The sequence below is a fragment of the Gorilla gorilla genome, chromosome 6 (genome assembly GCF_029281585.2).
Source record: "Gorilla gorilla gorilla isolate KB3781 chromosome 6, NHGRI_mGorGor1-v2.1_pri, whole genome shotgun sequence".
Classification (NCBI taxonomy): Eukaryota; Metazoa; Chordata; class Mammalia; order Primates; family Hominidae; genus Gorilla; species Gorilla gorilla.
Genome location: NC_073230.2, coordinates 43,397,219 through 43,412,437, shown reverse-complemented (window position 1 = coordinate 43,412,437; position 15,219 = coordinate 43,397,219). Strand labels below are relative to the sequence as shown.

General features: G+C 42.7%; 1 protein-coding gene and 1 pseudogene across 1 annotated transcript in view; one reads left to right on the top strand and one right to left on the bottom strand.

Annotated features, from left to right (window-relative positions):
* Positions 1 to 8,566: 8,566 nt before the first annotated feature.
* LOC101137006 (septin-7-like) overlaps positions 8,567 to 15,219 on the bottom strand; it is a 28,907-nt gene continuing 22,254 nt past the window's right edge. The window contains exons 7-8 of the mRNA XM_063708050.1: positions 11,399 to 11,538; positions 8,567 to 10,360 (exon numbers count right to left, since the gene is read on the bottom strand). Of these exons, the coding sequence (XP_063564120.1) occupies positions 10,321 to 10,360; positions 11,399 to 11,538 (180 nt within the window). The 3' untranslated portion in view covers positions 8,567 to 10,320. The remainder of the gene's footprint in view (positions 10,361 to 11,398; positions 11,539 to 15,219) is intronic.
* On the top strand, positions 12,257 to 13,056 carry LOC101133465 (protein phosphatase 1 regulatory subunit 14B-like; annotated as a pseudogene).

Genomic DNA, 15,219 nt, shown 5'->3' with positions numbered 1-15,219 from the left:
ATAGGAACACTTTTACACTGTTGGTGGGACTGTAAACTAGTTCAACCATTGTGGAAGTCAGTGTGGCGATTCCTCAGGGATCTAGAACTAGAAATACCATTTGAACCCAGCCATCCCATTACTGGGTATATACCGAAAGGACTATAAATCATGCTGCTATAAAGACACATGCACACGTATGTTTATTGCGGCATTATTCACAATAGCAAAGACTTGGAACCAACCCAAAGGTCCAACAATGATAGACTGGATTAAGAAAATGTGGCACATATACACCATGGAATACTATGCAGCCATAAAAAATGATGAGTTCATGTCCTTTGTAGGGACATGGATGAAATTGGAAACCATCATTCTCAGTAAACTATCACAAGAACAAAAAACCAAACACCACATATTCTCACTCATAGGTGGGAATTGAACAATGAGATCACATGGACACAGGAAGGGGAATATCACACTCTGGGGACTGTGGTGGGGTGGGGGGAGGGGGGAGGGATAGCATTGGGAGATATACCTAATGCTAGATGACGAGTTAGTGGGTGCAGCGCACCAGCATGGCACATTTATACATATGTAACTAACCTGCACAATGTGCACATGTACCCTAAAACTTAAAGTATAATAAAAAAAAAAATTTCTCCAAATATATTTCAGAGGCAACAAAAAAAAAAAAAAAAAAAAAAGAGCATTCCATAGCAGGGAATACCACGTTTGGCTTACCATTCAGCCTGTTAACGTTTGTTCGCGGGCCCTGGGGAACAGTGCCGTACTGCCCCTCCATCCCCTGGGTCCTTGCCTTACTCTTCGGGGACTGCGGGCCACGGGGAGATTCTATGCTTAAACCCTGGGGGAAGCACACTCTGTGGGTGCTTTCTTCATGCTGGGGTGTAACGTTCTGTTTCAGGCGTCTGTTGCTTTTGTAACATTCTTAAACCTCTTCCCTAAATAGAGAAAAAGACTAGACGGCCCTGGAGTATTTCTGAAACAAAATAAAATCCCACTGCTGAATGGCGTGGGTCGCAGGGTCGCGCTCCAGAAGCCCCCTGGGGGAGCCCACTCCTCGCGACCCGCGAGGAGGTGCTGCCACCTTCTGTGGCAACGGCCTCGGCCGCTGCTGACCCTCGGAGGGTGGCCCCATGGGTTCCGGCCCCCGGCGACCCTAAGAGACCAGAGGCCCCACGGAGAAGGGACCCACATGCGCGGGGCTAGGGGGCGGCTACGGAATCCTAGGGTCCACCCGGAGGTGGCCAACGCGGGCGGGGGACACATAGAGCCCAAGCTGAGGTCCAGTGCCACTTAGGATGTGGGGACGGAAGCCTGAGGGTTTGGGTCTTTACTGGGCCCTCGGAAGGGAACACTGATTTTGACCACGCTTGATTTTCTGCAGACTGTGACCCTGCGCTAAAAAGCGTCCCTCTCATGATGCTTCGTGCCTGTTTCTCTGAGGCCACGCGGTCCTGGAGGGCAGAAGCGTAGTGTATGTTCGTGTCTGGTGCAGAGTGGGCATCTGCACCCATGCCCCCAGTGACCTCGAGCTCAGAGGAGGGAGGGATGGAAAAGAAAAGGCTGCCTCACAGAATGGAGGGAGAAGTGAACTGGGAGCCTGACCCCTAGACAGGTGTCAATCCTGCTGCTGATTCCATCCAATCAACCCACAGGGTCTATTGGCACCAAAGGGGGCCAGGCCCAGGGACACTGAGGTGACCCCCCTTTGAATTCATTTGAAGGAAAATGCAAGCACAACAGCCTGAATTGGGGACTTTGAACTTAATACAAAATGCAAAGTATATAAATATGAATACATACTGAATTATCTAAGAGCTCTATACATGTTTTTAAGTCTTATTAAAAGCTCACTAAATTTCTTCACATTTTGATCATTGTACTGTTATTACGGGAGAGTTTCTAGGAAATACACACAAATATTTAGTATAAGGGGCATCAAGGCTGCAAATGACTCAAAAATAGTTCAGACCAAAAAGTGTTTTCAGCAACCTTTTTGTAAATTGTTTGAAGTTATGCCAAAATATGAAGTCAAAAGTCCATTTAACAGTCTGTAAATGGGGAAGGGGCATTTGGCAATCTGTTGGAGGTACCAGCAGGAAGCCAGCACTGGGATGAGGGGGAGCGCGTGCTGGGATGCAGGGTTTGTATACATGGCCATGGAGTAGGGGCCAGTGTAAACCTACATCCAGGTTGGGCAGCAAGGAGGGGTGGAAAGACTTGGAGTCTCATGATGGCCTGCCTGCATGTGGGGAAAAGGAGTATAGGATGACAGCAACATAGCCAAAGCCCCAGGATGGCGCACCTGTTATGTCTGGATCTGGTGCATGAGGTATGGGTGAGTCTGATTCAAAGACCCAGATTGGCTGGAGAACTGGCACCTCATTTATCCAGTCCCTGGGGGAAGGCAGATTTGCAGGCTATCCGAGGTGCTGTGTGGCTCACAGTGGTTCTCAGTGACCACATCTGTACCACCCTCCTTACTAGATCTGTCAAAGTTCTTCCCTGAGACTTTCCAAACTCTAAGGCAGAGGGAGAGATCCCATTCCCTTCTCTGGTCAAGAGACTATAAGGGATGTAAGGTGGCCTTTAGAGAGATCTGGTCTGAGTGGGGAAGAGGCAGGGGAATAAAACATTCTGCATGATGCATCCAGGAAACCCATACAGAGGCTTATGAACCTAAAAATGATGCATTTGCTGGCTTTGTTCATATTGGTACAGAAGCCTATAGAAACACTTGAATATTTAGGCAAGATATATATAGAAATATTCACTGCAGCATTATTTGTAAAAATGAACAGATGTCTATTACCCAGAAAATGGATAAAATACTGTGGCAGCCATCTTCTAGTACTCCCACTCTTGTACAGCCCCTTCACGCATTGAACAGGACTAAGCTGCATTAGCTACAGCATATTGGGAAATTATGTGTGTGACTTTCAGAGCCGGGCCATAAAAGCCATGTGGCTTGTGCCTTGCTCTCTCTTGGATTACTTGCTCAGGGAGAAAGCCAGCCACCATGTCACAAGGCCACTCAAGCAGCCCTGGTGGAGAGAGGTCCATGTGGCAAGGGGCTGAGGACTCTTAACATCAACTTGCCAGGCTGGGCATGGTGGCTCACGCCTGTAATCCCAGCACTTTGGGAGACTGAGGCGGGCGGATCACGAGCTCAGGAAATCGAGACCATCCTGGCTAACACGGTGAAACCCCGCCTCTACTAAAAATACAAAAAATTAGCTGGGCGCAGTGGCGGGCACCTATATTCAGGAGGTTGAGGCAGGAGAATGGCGCAAACCGGGGAGGCGGAGCTTGCAGTGAGTGGAGATCACGCCACTGAACTCCAGCCTGGGTGACAGAATAAGACTCCGTCTCAAAAAAAAAAAAAAAAAAAAAAGGTAAACACTAACTTGCCAGTGATGTCAGTGAGCCATCATGGAAGCAGATCCCCCAGGCCCACTGAAGCCCACAGTTGACTGCAGCCTCAGCCAACATCTTTACTTCAACGCAGCCTGCCAGCCCACCCAGCTAAACCGCTTAATTCCTAACCTGCAGAAACTAAGATAATGAATGTTACTATTACAGATTGTTGTGGTTTAAATTTTGTTGATAGGATTGAGGGGCATTTATTGTGGAAAAATGGATAAAAAATACAAATGTTAGGGAATCACACAGTGAAATTTTAGCTTGCTTGTTTTTATGAAGAGGTGAAAATGGCCATGTCATAGCATTCTCATGAGCTCTAGTTTAGAGTCTATGTGAACGCTCTGTATTTGCACACAGCAAGTACTCCACAAATGCTTATTGCTCTGCTTTTCCAATTTTGTTTCCTTCCCTTAGACTTCCAAGTGAGTTCTCACTCCCTCGATAGGCAGGTATTTTTCCCAGTTGGAATATACTGTCTAAAACATTTGCATTTGGTGTGATGAGTTCATCAGTTCTTACGAGTTGGAGAAAAAAGCCTCCTATCTCCTTTTCAGGACACGAGCTATAATCAGGCCAATCATACCTGAATGGAGACTACAGAAGGTGAATTTTTATCAGTGGTCTCCATTCCATCTTCCAAGCACCCAACTCTTAGGGATGGGGTCTAATTAGGCACTAATGAGGAGGAGATTTGAGACAGAAAATGCCAATTTGAGTTTGTGGCACTTCTGCCCAGCAATACAAAGGTCTAAGGAAGATTTCATTTGTGTCTGGGTGAGAGAACTGTGTTCCTGAAATATTTAGTTTTGTTTTTTAACTTTATCAGGCTAAGCCAGAGATTTGTATAATCACATTGAGATTTATCCCTATGGAAAAAAAAATTCTACAGCTCCCACTACGTCCCACCGATATATTCCCTGACTTCTGAAATGCAGGGAAAACAGCTCACATTAACACCAGAGGCCATGCCAGGGTGCTCATTGCTTCACCCACCATTTGCCAAGTTGCCTAAAACTACTGGCTTATCCAAGACACAGGGAACTTCTCTGTGCTACACTAGAGTACAGCATATATTTAAATATGAAAGAGACCATTAAAAATTCAAAGACAACAGAATTAAATGAGGGGTAAAAAAGTTGTATGCCTTTGCCAGAACAAGTTAATTTGGTATCCCCATACTCGGGTGAGAGCCAGCCCCTCACCCAGGGGAATCTGTGCTCTACTTACGTGCAAATATCCCGGTGAAATGCTGCTCCCTTGCAACACACTTGGACAAAAGGGAGCTAAGCGGGGTGGCCCACCTCAAAGAGAGAACAAAGAGAACAAAAAGGAAGTTTCTTGGTAATGCCTGACCATCCTGCCTCTGCTAGCCTCCTCATCTATGCCACATCTTCATAAACCTCTGCTCTCAGAGGTGTCAACTACTGCCTCTTCCCACCCCAAAAGGGTTTCAGAAAGCCTGAGTGGCATTCGATTTCGGCAGGTCCACAAACAGCATCTAAAACAGAGGTTCTGTGTGGCCAATAAGGCTTCAGGCTACCCTTTGGGAGCCTGGCACAGAACAAGGTCTCTTTTCACTTGACCCTCCTTTGCTAATACAAGGCTGCTTGGCTGGGTCCAGCACCCTATGGGGCAAATGTTCAGGCCAAGAATAGTCTTCATTCTTCCCATGAAGCTTTCAAAGTCTTCTAAAGAACACAGGAAATTGTCAGCCCCTATTTTCTGCTGAAAATGGCTGACACTAAACTTTGAACATTCTATGGATTAATCCCAAATTACAGGAACCAAGTTTGCTTGAAAAGCAGCAAAAGTTTTTGTTAAAGATGAGAGACTTTAAAGATGATAAACCATCTCAGCATTACTTACAAAGAATGACGTATTTTATAACTCCAATTACTAACACCTTTCCTCTTTTGACCAAACTTACCTTATTTCCATGGAATTAACTCCAAAAGACTATCTCTGTGCACAAAGAAGCAGATCCAGAGACTTATCATGGCACTATGCACACTTCCTACAAATAAACTGTCACTAAAACTGAGAAGAAATAATACTTTTTGGTCTGTCGTGACCCCAGCAGATTATCACATTCTCAAGGTCTGGACACCTTAATGTGTGCAGTCACAGTGTAATCCTCACTCCAGTCACTATGTAATCCTCACTCCAAACAGCAAAGGCATGGGGCCCATTTTATAGCTGAGGAAACATTCAGAAAAGTTACATGCCCAATTCACAGAGTTGGGGTCTAAACTGTGACAATTAGTGTGTCCGGTGCTTTCTGCTTCTCCAGGCTGCCTGGTGGCCAGCTGCCCCTCTTAATCAGGGAGCATCTGCTCTGTGCTAACAACTCCGTAGATCATGCTTCAGAAATGTGTCAGTGTAGCAGACCAGGTGCTAGTAAGGCATAAGATTTACACACAGGCCCTGGTGTCACCAAGACCAGTTCAAACTCTGGTTCTGCCAGTTACCACCTATTGAATAAGCTACTAAACATCTTAAACCCTCAGTTTCCTCATCCTTTTGCAGATGAGGAAACTGAGGGTTTAAAATGTTTACTAACTTATTCAATTATTAGATAACATATTAAGTTATCTTAATAGATAACTTATCAAATTGTTATCTATTAAGGATTAAATGATGATAATACATGTAACTACTTAGGTTACCATCTGGAACAGGACAGTTATGGGAAGTTGTTATAACAAAAGAGGCAGGTAAAATTCTGAATGAAGTACAAGGACTTACATTTGCAAGCTTTTAATTAGAAAGGACTTAAATTTACTGGTGTGGCAAGTTTTTCTTTCAAATCAAGTAGGACACCACAGCAGTCTTCACTAGGACCTTCCTTGGTGATTCAACAGTAACTATTAACTATCCACATACTACTTAGATCGATCGATGGCCTCCAAGGTGTAGAGTAATACTTCATTGGGGCTTAGGAACTAACCTTTTTGTTTTACTCTTTCAAATTTTGTTCCATAATGTTCACAATAGTGTAGCAGTACATTTGTTGACACATATTTTCATTGATCAATATGTTGCGGGAAGTCAGAGACTCCAAATGGAGGGACCAGCTGAAGCCATGGCAGAAGAACGTGGATTGTGAAGATTTCATGGACATTTATTAGTTCCCCAAATTAATACTTTTATAATTTGTTATGCCTGTCTTTACTGCAATCTCTAAACATAAACTATAAAGATTTCATGGACACTTATCACTTCCCCAATCAATACCCTTGTGATTTCCTATGCCTGTCTTTAATCTCTTAATCCTGTCAGCTGAGGAGGATGTATATCGCCTCAGGACCCTGTAATAATTGCATTAACTGCACAAATTGTACAGCATGTGTGTTTGAGCAATATGAAATGTGGGCACCTTAAAAAAAGAACAGCATAACAGCAATTGTTCAGGGAATAAGACAGATAACCTTAAACTCTGTCCACCAGTGAGCTGGGTGGAACAGAGCCATATTTCTCTTCTTTCAAAAGCAAATGGGAGAAATATCGCTGAATTCTTTTTCTCAGCATGGAACATCCCCGAGAAAGAGAATGCGCACCTGGGGGTAAGTCTCTAAACTGGCCCCCCTGGGCGTGGTCGTCTCTTATGGTCGAGACTGCAGAGGTGAGATAGACTCCAGTCTCCCATAGCGCTCCCAGGCTTATTAGGAAGAGGAAATTCCTGCCTAATAAATTTTGGTCCGATGGTTGATCTCAAAACCCTGTCTCCTGATAAGATGTTATCAATGATAATGGTGCCCGAAACTTCATTAGCAATTTTAATTTTGCCTCAGTCCTGTGGTCCTGTGATCTCACCCTGCCTCCACTTGCCTTGTGATATTCTATTACCTTGTAAAGTACTTGATGTCTGTGACCCACACCTATTCACACACTCCCTCCCCTTTTGAAACTCCCTAATAAAAACTTGCTGGTTTTTGTGGCTTGTGGGGCATCACGGAACCTACCAACATGCGATGTCTCCCCCGGATGCCCGGCTTGAAAATTTCTCTCTTTTGTACTCTGTCCCTTTATTTCTCAAGCTGCCCAATGCTTAGGGAAAATAGAAAAGAACCTACATGAATATCGGGGCAGTTTCCCCGATATCAATACATATAATCATGGACACTCAAAAATATTTTCATAAGGAAACAACATCAGGTTTGGAGACTGTGATCTAGATAACTTTCTGAGTCAACATTTTGCTCCTGATGCATTCGTGGCTATCAAGCCATCTTTCCTTTCTTCCCCTCACCTACCATATTCTGACTTCTACTCCTAGATTAATTTCTCCAAGAGGACAAAACATATTAAGATGTGGTGGGTCAGAATGTGCAGGTGGCAATGGTGACACCTAGCTAATGAGTCCGAGAGGCATGGGTCTGTATCTCCTCAGCTTTCAAGATTACAGCCTGAGCTACACAGAAAGAAGCTCTGTGTCCATTTTATTAGCAACTTCACAACTTGCTTCTGAACCTGATAAGGAAGCAATGATATCCCATTCCACTAGGTGGCAGCAAAACTTTACCCACAAGGTGCCCAAGTGGTTCACTGGTATTATTAGTGCTTACTTGTTCAGCCCCACTTTATTAGCAGAAAGACAGTGGCTAACAGGATACTTCAATTACATAATGCCTCTGACAGTGGAGAACAGACACTGCCGTTTTGCTTTCTACAGGCTGGCCTTTCCTTAGGCCTACCTGAATTTTACATGTATTGTGAATGATCCTTTCAGAAATCCACAGACCAAATAGCAAAACGAGCCTTCTAATATACTTAAGACCGGAGTCAACAATAAAAAGACCTAGTAAAGTTATATAGATCCTACATCAGATTCAGGTGACACCCTGGGCATGCCATGGATAAAAACTTCTGAAGTTTTCATTAGGATGGTAGAATAATGAATGTGTCTTAGAAATCTGTTATTATAATACATAGAATTTTGAAATAATATTTCCCAGAAGCAGTAGTACTTAATCAGTTAGGCAGGCAGTCTGTATAAATTTTTTACCTTTGCATTCTCCAAATTCGGTAGGTTGTTCTTAGCCTCCCTAAAACCAAACATTTTTGGCTAGAGGTGTTAACCCAATCTCTCAACACAAACACTGAAAAAAATAAATAAAAAACACCCAAACAACAATCTCTGATATTGACTTATAATTATTCCCTCTGCTTAGGTCATTAATTTAAAAAGTAAATAGGGTAAAACATTTCAAGATAATAAACTGGGCTACATTAATTACACTTAAATTATGTATTATGTTAAAATATACATCATTTGACCTTGAGAAATTACACCACTCTCTTTCCAGTTAAAAAATTCAGTTTCCAGGGACTTGAGAGTATACCTAATCTGAATGAGTTAGAAACTTCTCAGAGGCCAGGCATGATGGCTCATGCTTGTAATCCCAGAACTTTGGGAGGTTGAGGTGGGTGGATCACTTGAGCTTAGGAGTTCGAGATCGGCCTGGGCCACATAATGAAACCCCATCTCTACAAAAAATACAAAAATTAGCCAGGCATGGTGGTGCACGCCTGCAGTCCCAGCTACTCAAGGGGCTGAGGCAGAAGGACTGCTTGAGCCCAGAGGGTTGAGGCTGCAGTGAGTCGTGTTTATGCCACTGCACTCCAGCCTGGGCAACGAAGCAAGACCCTGTCTGGAAAAAAAAAAAATTGTTCTCAGAAAAATAAGCATACAAATGAGAGATAGAAATGAATAGAGAGATATGGTATCTCTTAAATTAGAAAATCAGCACAAGCATATAAGATATGTCATCATAGAGGAGGCAAATTCAACTTGAAAAGTTTCTTCCCAAACATACTCTACTCTTGTACATCGACTGTAGAATATTGAAACCCCCACACTCTATTACATCACTACATGGCTTATTATGTGAATTTTTTACAATACAAACAAAAAATACAGAAATGCAATATATGAATACAGCTAAATGCAGAATGGTGACTTTTTTTCTCTTTAAGAGGCCATGATTCCCATTTCTAGTAAAATAAAGAGACTGCATATAGGTAGAAACAGGTTGGTCATTAGCTTTGCCTAGAAATGATTTTGCCTAGAAATGATCTATAAATGCATTTCCCCCCTGCTACTTACCATAAAGTGTAAAAAGGGAGTTAGTGCAAAGTTTTCTTGTTGGTTCCTACCATATGAAATATGCTATATTCTATTTTAGCAGGGCCAATATATGGAAAATATCTAAAGTCAATGTTATTACAAAAATGAAGCAGTAATGAGATTCTGGCTAAGGAGGGCACTAAATGAGAATAATATATATTTAAAGAATCCAAAACAAACAAACAAAAAGAGACTGTTATAGAAAAAAAACCTCTAGGTGCACTGTAAGCATATAGGGGTTTTTTTTCCCCATGTGTATTTATAAACAATGGAAGTGTCAGTAAATAGGGTCAACTGTGTTAGACTAAATTATATTATTGTATATGCTGCATTGAATGGAACCTTTGTATTATAGTTATCATAGAGAAGCACAGTTTGCATCATATTATGGCAATTTATCCTCAATGAAAACCTTCCTGAGTCCTTTTTTTTTGGAATATCCTGTAAAAAATCAAACCACCAGAACATGATTGTACAACTGTAAAATGTTCTCTTACATTAAACCGAAGATATCTGTTTAATTAAAAAAAAAGAGAAAATGTAGGAAAGCTACTTAGAGCTGTTACTTTCTAAGTACAGAACACCCTAGACAATTCGAGGCATCTTAATCTCCATTAAGAACAACAACAACAAAAATAATTTTTGTCATGCTGTTAAATCCATCATTATGGATAAAACTAATGCAAACTGGTCAAACGGATCCAACACTGATGTCCAAGCTGGCATATTGGCAACTAATACGTAACTGGTAGTCAATAGAGGGTTTAAAAGATCTGCCCTTTCTTCTTGTTCTTTTCCAAGGTTCTAAATGATGAAAGGAAAATAATCAAGATGAGTGACCATTTTATAAACATGATAGACAACATGATAACAACAATAGCTAACCCAATTACAACAATGTTGGGATTTTCAGATACTACTTTTTCATTTAAAGAAATTACAAGATTTAGAAGTAAACAACTAAGACAATGTTAACCTATAATAGTATTTTCTTAGACAATCAAATATTTGACAAAATTCCAGGATAAGCAGTAAAAAATATGGCAAAACCCCACTTTAATATACAAGAACAATTATTCCCAAATAAAACAGCACAAACTGAAAAATATCAACTGGCATCAAACAGGGTGTTCTTTTCCCCCACTGTCATTTGCATTCTGAAGTGCAACTGCTTTTACAAATCTATTTTCCTCTTCTTTGGGGAAAATGTTAACAGTAGGCTAGTGTAGTAGAACAAATGTCAAATCTGAAAATGTTTAGTAATGAGGATAAATTATAGAATCCTTATAGGAATGCCACTTTTCAGTTTTAAATGAAACTATGAAGGAAAAGAAAATCAAGGTACAAATATTGAATTTTGTATAAATTAAGAGAAAGTAACTGATTAGCTGTATTGGAAATTAAATATCTAACATTTTGTCTTAAGAATTTTATCATAAAAACATAATTCAGCACAATTAAAATGTAACCCTAAATATATAATAGGTTTTCAGCAATGTTCCCTTTGTGTGCCAAAATTTGAAAACAACCCTTATGTCCAATAATTGGGGGGAGGAGGTAAGAAATCCAATTCAGGTGAGTTAACTGGGGAGAATGTTATGAAGTTGCTAAATCATAATTATGAATATTAAGTCATGAAAGATGTACTGAAAAAATACTGCTAAGGAACACACACTGTATCCATCCATATAAAAATATTTATCCACGGAAACCGTTGTGTTTGGAATGCATGATAAGGGGTGATGACTTTTTATGTATTATTCTAATGTTTTTTAAATAAGTAGGAAAACAATTCTTTAAAACATTAATACACACATTTCTGAGTAATCTGCTATTAGTTACCTTGAAGAGTTCTGTTGTTCTAAAATACGTTGTTGAGCTTCCCAGTTTGCTTTCTCATCCTCAAACTGACGACGTTTTTCCTCCAATTCTTTGTGCTGTGCTTCCAAATTCTTTTTCATTTGCTCATGGCGCCGCTGGAGCTAAATCACAGCACAATATATAAAACAAAACTATTTAAGAAATCAGAAGCATAGGTATGTTTCATCCATACTCCTAATGATAAGAGTATGAGCACTGAATAGTCCTGTTGTAAATTCAGAGTACTACCTGGAAAGCACTGTCAAGGACTCCACCTATTTTAGGACCTGCCATGGAAAAGGCCAGTGACCCAAGACAATAATCTTGGGAAACAGGGGGAAAAAAGAAGCAATAAACTTAACAATGTGTGGTACTTTATAATGGAAAATTACTATCTTATCTCCTTTTTCTTTAATCACAGATATGTTGGAGGCTGGGCAGTGGTCACTGTTCTCATTGTACAGATGAGGAAACAGTTGCAGAATTTAAGTGACTTGCCCAAGACTGCTAGCCAGAAAGTGGAAGAACCAGGACTTGAACAAGCCACCCAATTCCAAGTGTAGAAAGCTAAGACAAGTGAAAAGAAAGCAGGTAGTTTAGGACCCTAAGAGCTCAAAGATGCCAGTGAAGTACTCCGATTCCTGTAAGCAGTGGTTCTCAGACACTGGTCTTCATTCAAATCACCTGGGATGTTTGTTAAAAATATAGAATCCTGGACTTCACTCAGATGTACTGAATTAGAATATCTGGGTGTTAAGGGGTGGCGGTCACGGGGACAAAGGGCAGGCGGATCGGCGGGGAGGGAGCGGGGCGCGGCCAGGCCCTGCCCGGGGGCTCCGCATGCTGCAGCTGCCCCCGGGTGCCCCCGCCGCTGCCCTCGCTGCCGAGCAGCATGGAGCGGAGCCGGGGACCTAACCAGAGCCAGCCGGCGGGCCTCCCGAAGGCGGCGGCGCAGGGAACGGCCCGACGCGTGCACGTGGTCCCGGCGGCCGCCAAAGCGGACAGCGGCACCGCGCGGGGGCGCTGCGTTGGCGGCCCTGGCCCCCGGGCCGGGCAGTGGCGGCCCAGGACCACGCGTCTACTTTCAGAGCCCCTCTGGGGCCGCAGGAGACAGCCCAGTGAGGCGCCAAGGGAAGGTCACCGTCAAGTATGACGGCAAGGAGCTACGGAAGCGCCTCAACCTAGAGGAGTGGATCCTGGAGCAGCTCACGTGCCTCTGCGACTGCCAGAAAGAGTAGATCCCAGAACTGGAGATTGATGTGGATGAGTTCCTGGACATGGAGACTGACGATGCCTGGGCTGCCAGGGTCAAGGAGCTGCTGGTTGACTGTTACAAACCCACAGAGGCCTTCATCTCTGGCCTCCTGGACAAGATCCGGGGCATGCAGAAGCTGAGCACACCCCAGAAGAAATGAGGGTCCCCGACCCAGGCAAACGGTGGCTCCCACAGGACAATCGCTACCCCCCGACCTCCTAGCAACAGCAATACTGGGGGACCCTACGGCCAGGCCTGGTGCCATGAGCAGGGCTCCTCGTGCCCCTGGCCCGGGGTCTCTTCCTCTGCCCCCTCAGTTTTCACTTTTGGGGTTTTTGTTACTAAACTGGTGGGACTTTTTGTGTTTTTATATTGAATCTGCAGCGCGGGCCCTTTTTAGCTAGGATCCGCCTTTGGTGCAACTAAAAAAAATAAAATAAAATAAAAAATAATATCTGGGTGTTAAGTCTGGAAATGTGGATTTTCAACAAGTTACAGTGATTCTAATGCAGGTGGTCCTTCCTCCTCTGTGTATTAATGCTGTAAAGAATGCTGACTGAGAGGTGGGAAACACTCATGCAAAATAACTGAAGAAACAAAGAGCTTTACGTCCAAGAGATCATTAGATAAGTAATTTCATTTAGGCGCAAGTCAATCCATTTCTGAAAAAAGTCAACGAACTTTAAAAATCAGATTAAATCCTACTATGCCAAATACCCAAGGGCTATTCAAGACCTTCAGTTACCCAGGAATTATGTTCTGTTATAGATTTTACTACATTGGTGAGTTAACATCTTGAATTTGGATTATAATATAATTTTGCATACAATTTGTTTTCTTTTTTGCAAGCCCGAAGTGACTTCAGATTTATTCCTATTTCAATTATTTCATGCAATTCCTACAAAACAAAATCACGTAAGACACATTTAAGCAAACATGAGTCAAACCAGGTGAAATCTTCCTGATGACAGCAAACAAGTTACTAAGAAAATGTCAGAAAGTAGGAACATAAGAAAGTGTTTCTAGTTATTTTTTTTTAATGCAAGGGAACCACATATACACAATTCAGAATAGTAGTTACCTCTGGGAATGGAGAGAGAGGGGTACAATAGGGGACAGGCACACAGCGTCTTCAAATGAGTTGATAACATTCTATTTTTTTAAGCTGGTGGTGGGGCTTACAGTGTTCATCATTCCTTAACTTACATTTATGTCATATGTAAGTAATTATCTTTTGTGTTAACTGCATGTAGATAAAGGTATAGGTCACAATCTCACTCTTAAGAAACCCATGGGGTCAGATGCCTTTCAAAGTTCAACATTTTTCTGTTATTAAAATGACAACACTGCTTAGAAAGGAGTATATGTTTATAAAATACCTCCTGGGCTATCTGGGGCAACAAGTATAATCAAACACATTACTTTTCATTTTTCTCAGTAAAATATATAAATATTCACAATATGTAGGATTAAAACTTAGTTCATCTTAGGTTTTGCAGTTTTCAGAGCTTTTTCCATTCTGAAATTGTGAAAAACAGGACTGTAGACCTATCTAGCAATTAACAGCAAACCTAAAAATTAACTGGGTTTAAATGCTGGCATACTAAGTTAACTTATCCTTCTTCTCATCTGTAAAGGGGAGATGGGCAATAATATCCTTGTAGGGCTGTGGTGTGCACTAGATGACACAATAAATGAAAGATGCTTGGTGCTGTGGCTGATGTACCGTGCTGCTGGCTGTGCCCCAAATATTTCCAGCATAATGAATTTAAGGAGAAACTGTATTAAGGCTAAAAGGGTTTCTTTACCTATTTATGTATTTACATGTATCATATGATTTGCAAACTCATTACCACAGGGATGTTGGTAAACACACTCTAGATGTGGTTTCATAAAAGACAAAGCATCTAGAATGGGCATGCCTAATTCTCTAATGGCTTAGGGTATTAGTGGGAACTTGGCCCAGAGCTCTTCACGGGTCCTGTAAATGTTAACATTCTATCCTTCAGAGAGTAGTTCTCAGCATATACCCGAGGCTTTAAGACGCTGCTGGTGCCACACAAGCTCCGGGGCTGTGGTTGCCACACTGAAGCCTCTGCCGCCTGCTCCGGACACTCGGACACACAAGTCCCCATCCTGGCTCACTGCAGCCTCAATCTCCCAGGCTTTCTTTGAGGGTGTTCCCTCAAAGAAAGAGGCCCAAAGTCCTCCCCCGCAAAAAAAGCCAGAAAGGAATGGAGGTTCCTCCCCAGAAATCCACAGCATCTGCAGGACATACAGCCCTACAGGAACAGGCAGACAGGCCAGTGTTGCTGGAGTTGGCCCCTGGCTCCCGGGGTTCCCCCAGGCCAGCCCGAGCTGGGAGCCTGCTGAGACCCCTCCCACCTGAGCCCCACTCCGGCCCCCTGCTAGACTGCATCTACACAATCCAAGGTGACCCTGAAGGGTGGCTGGGGCTTCAGAACCCACACAGCCCCTCAGGTGAGACACAGAGGGTGGTCCGCGGGCAGTGCCAGGCCTCAGGCGGCCCAGGGCAGAGTAAGCAGCT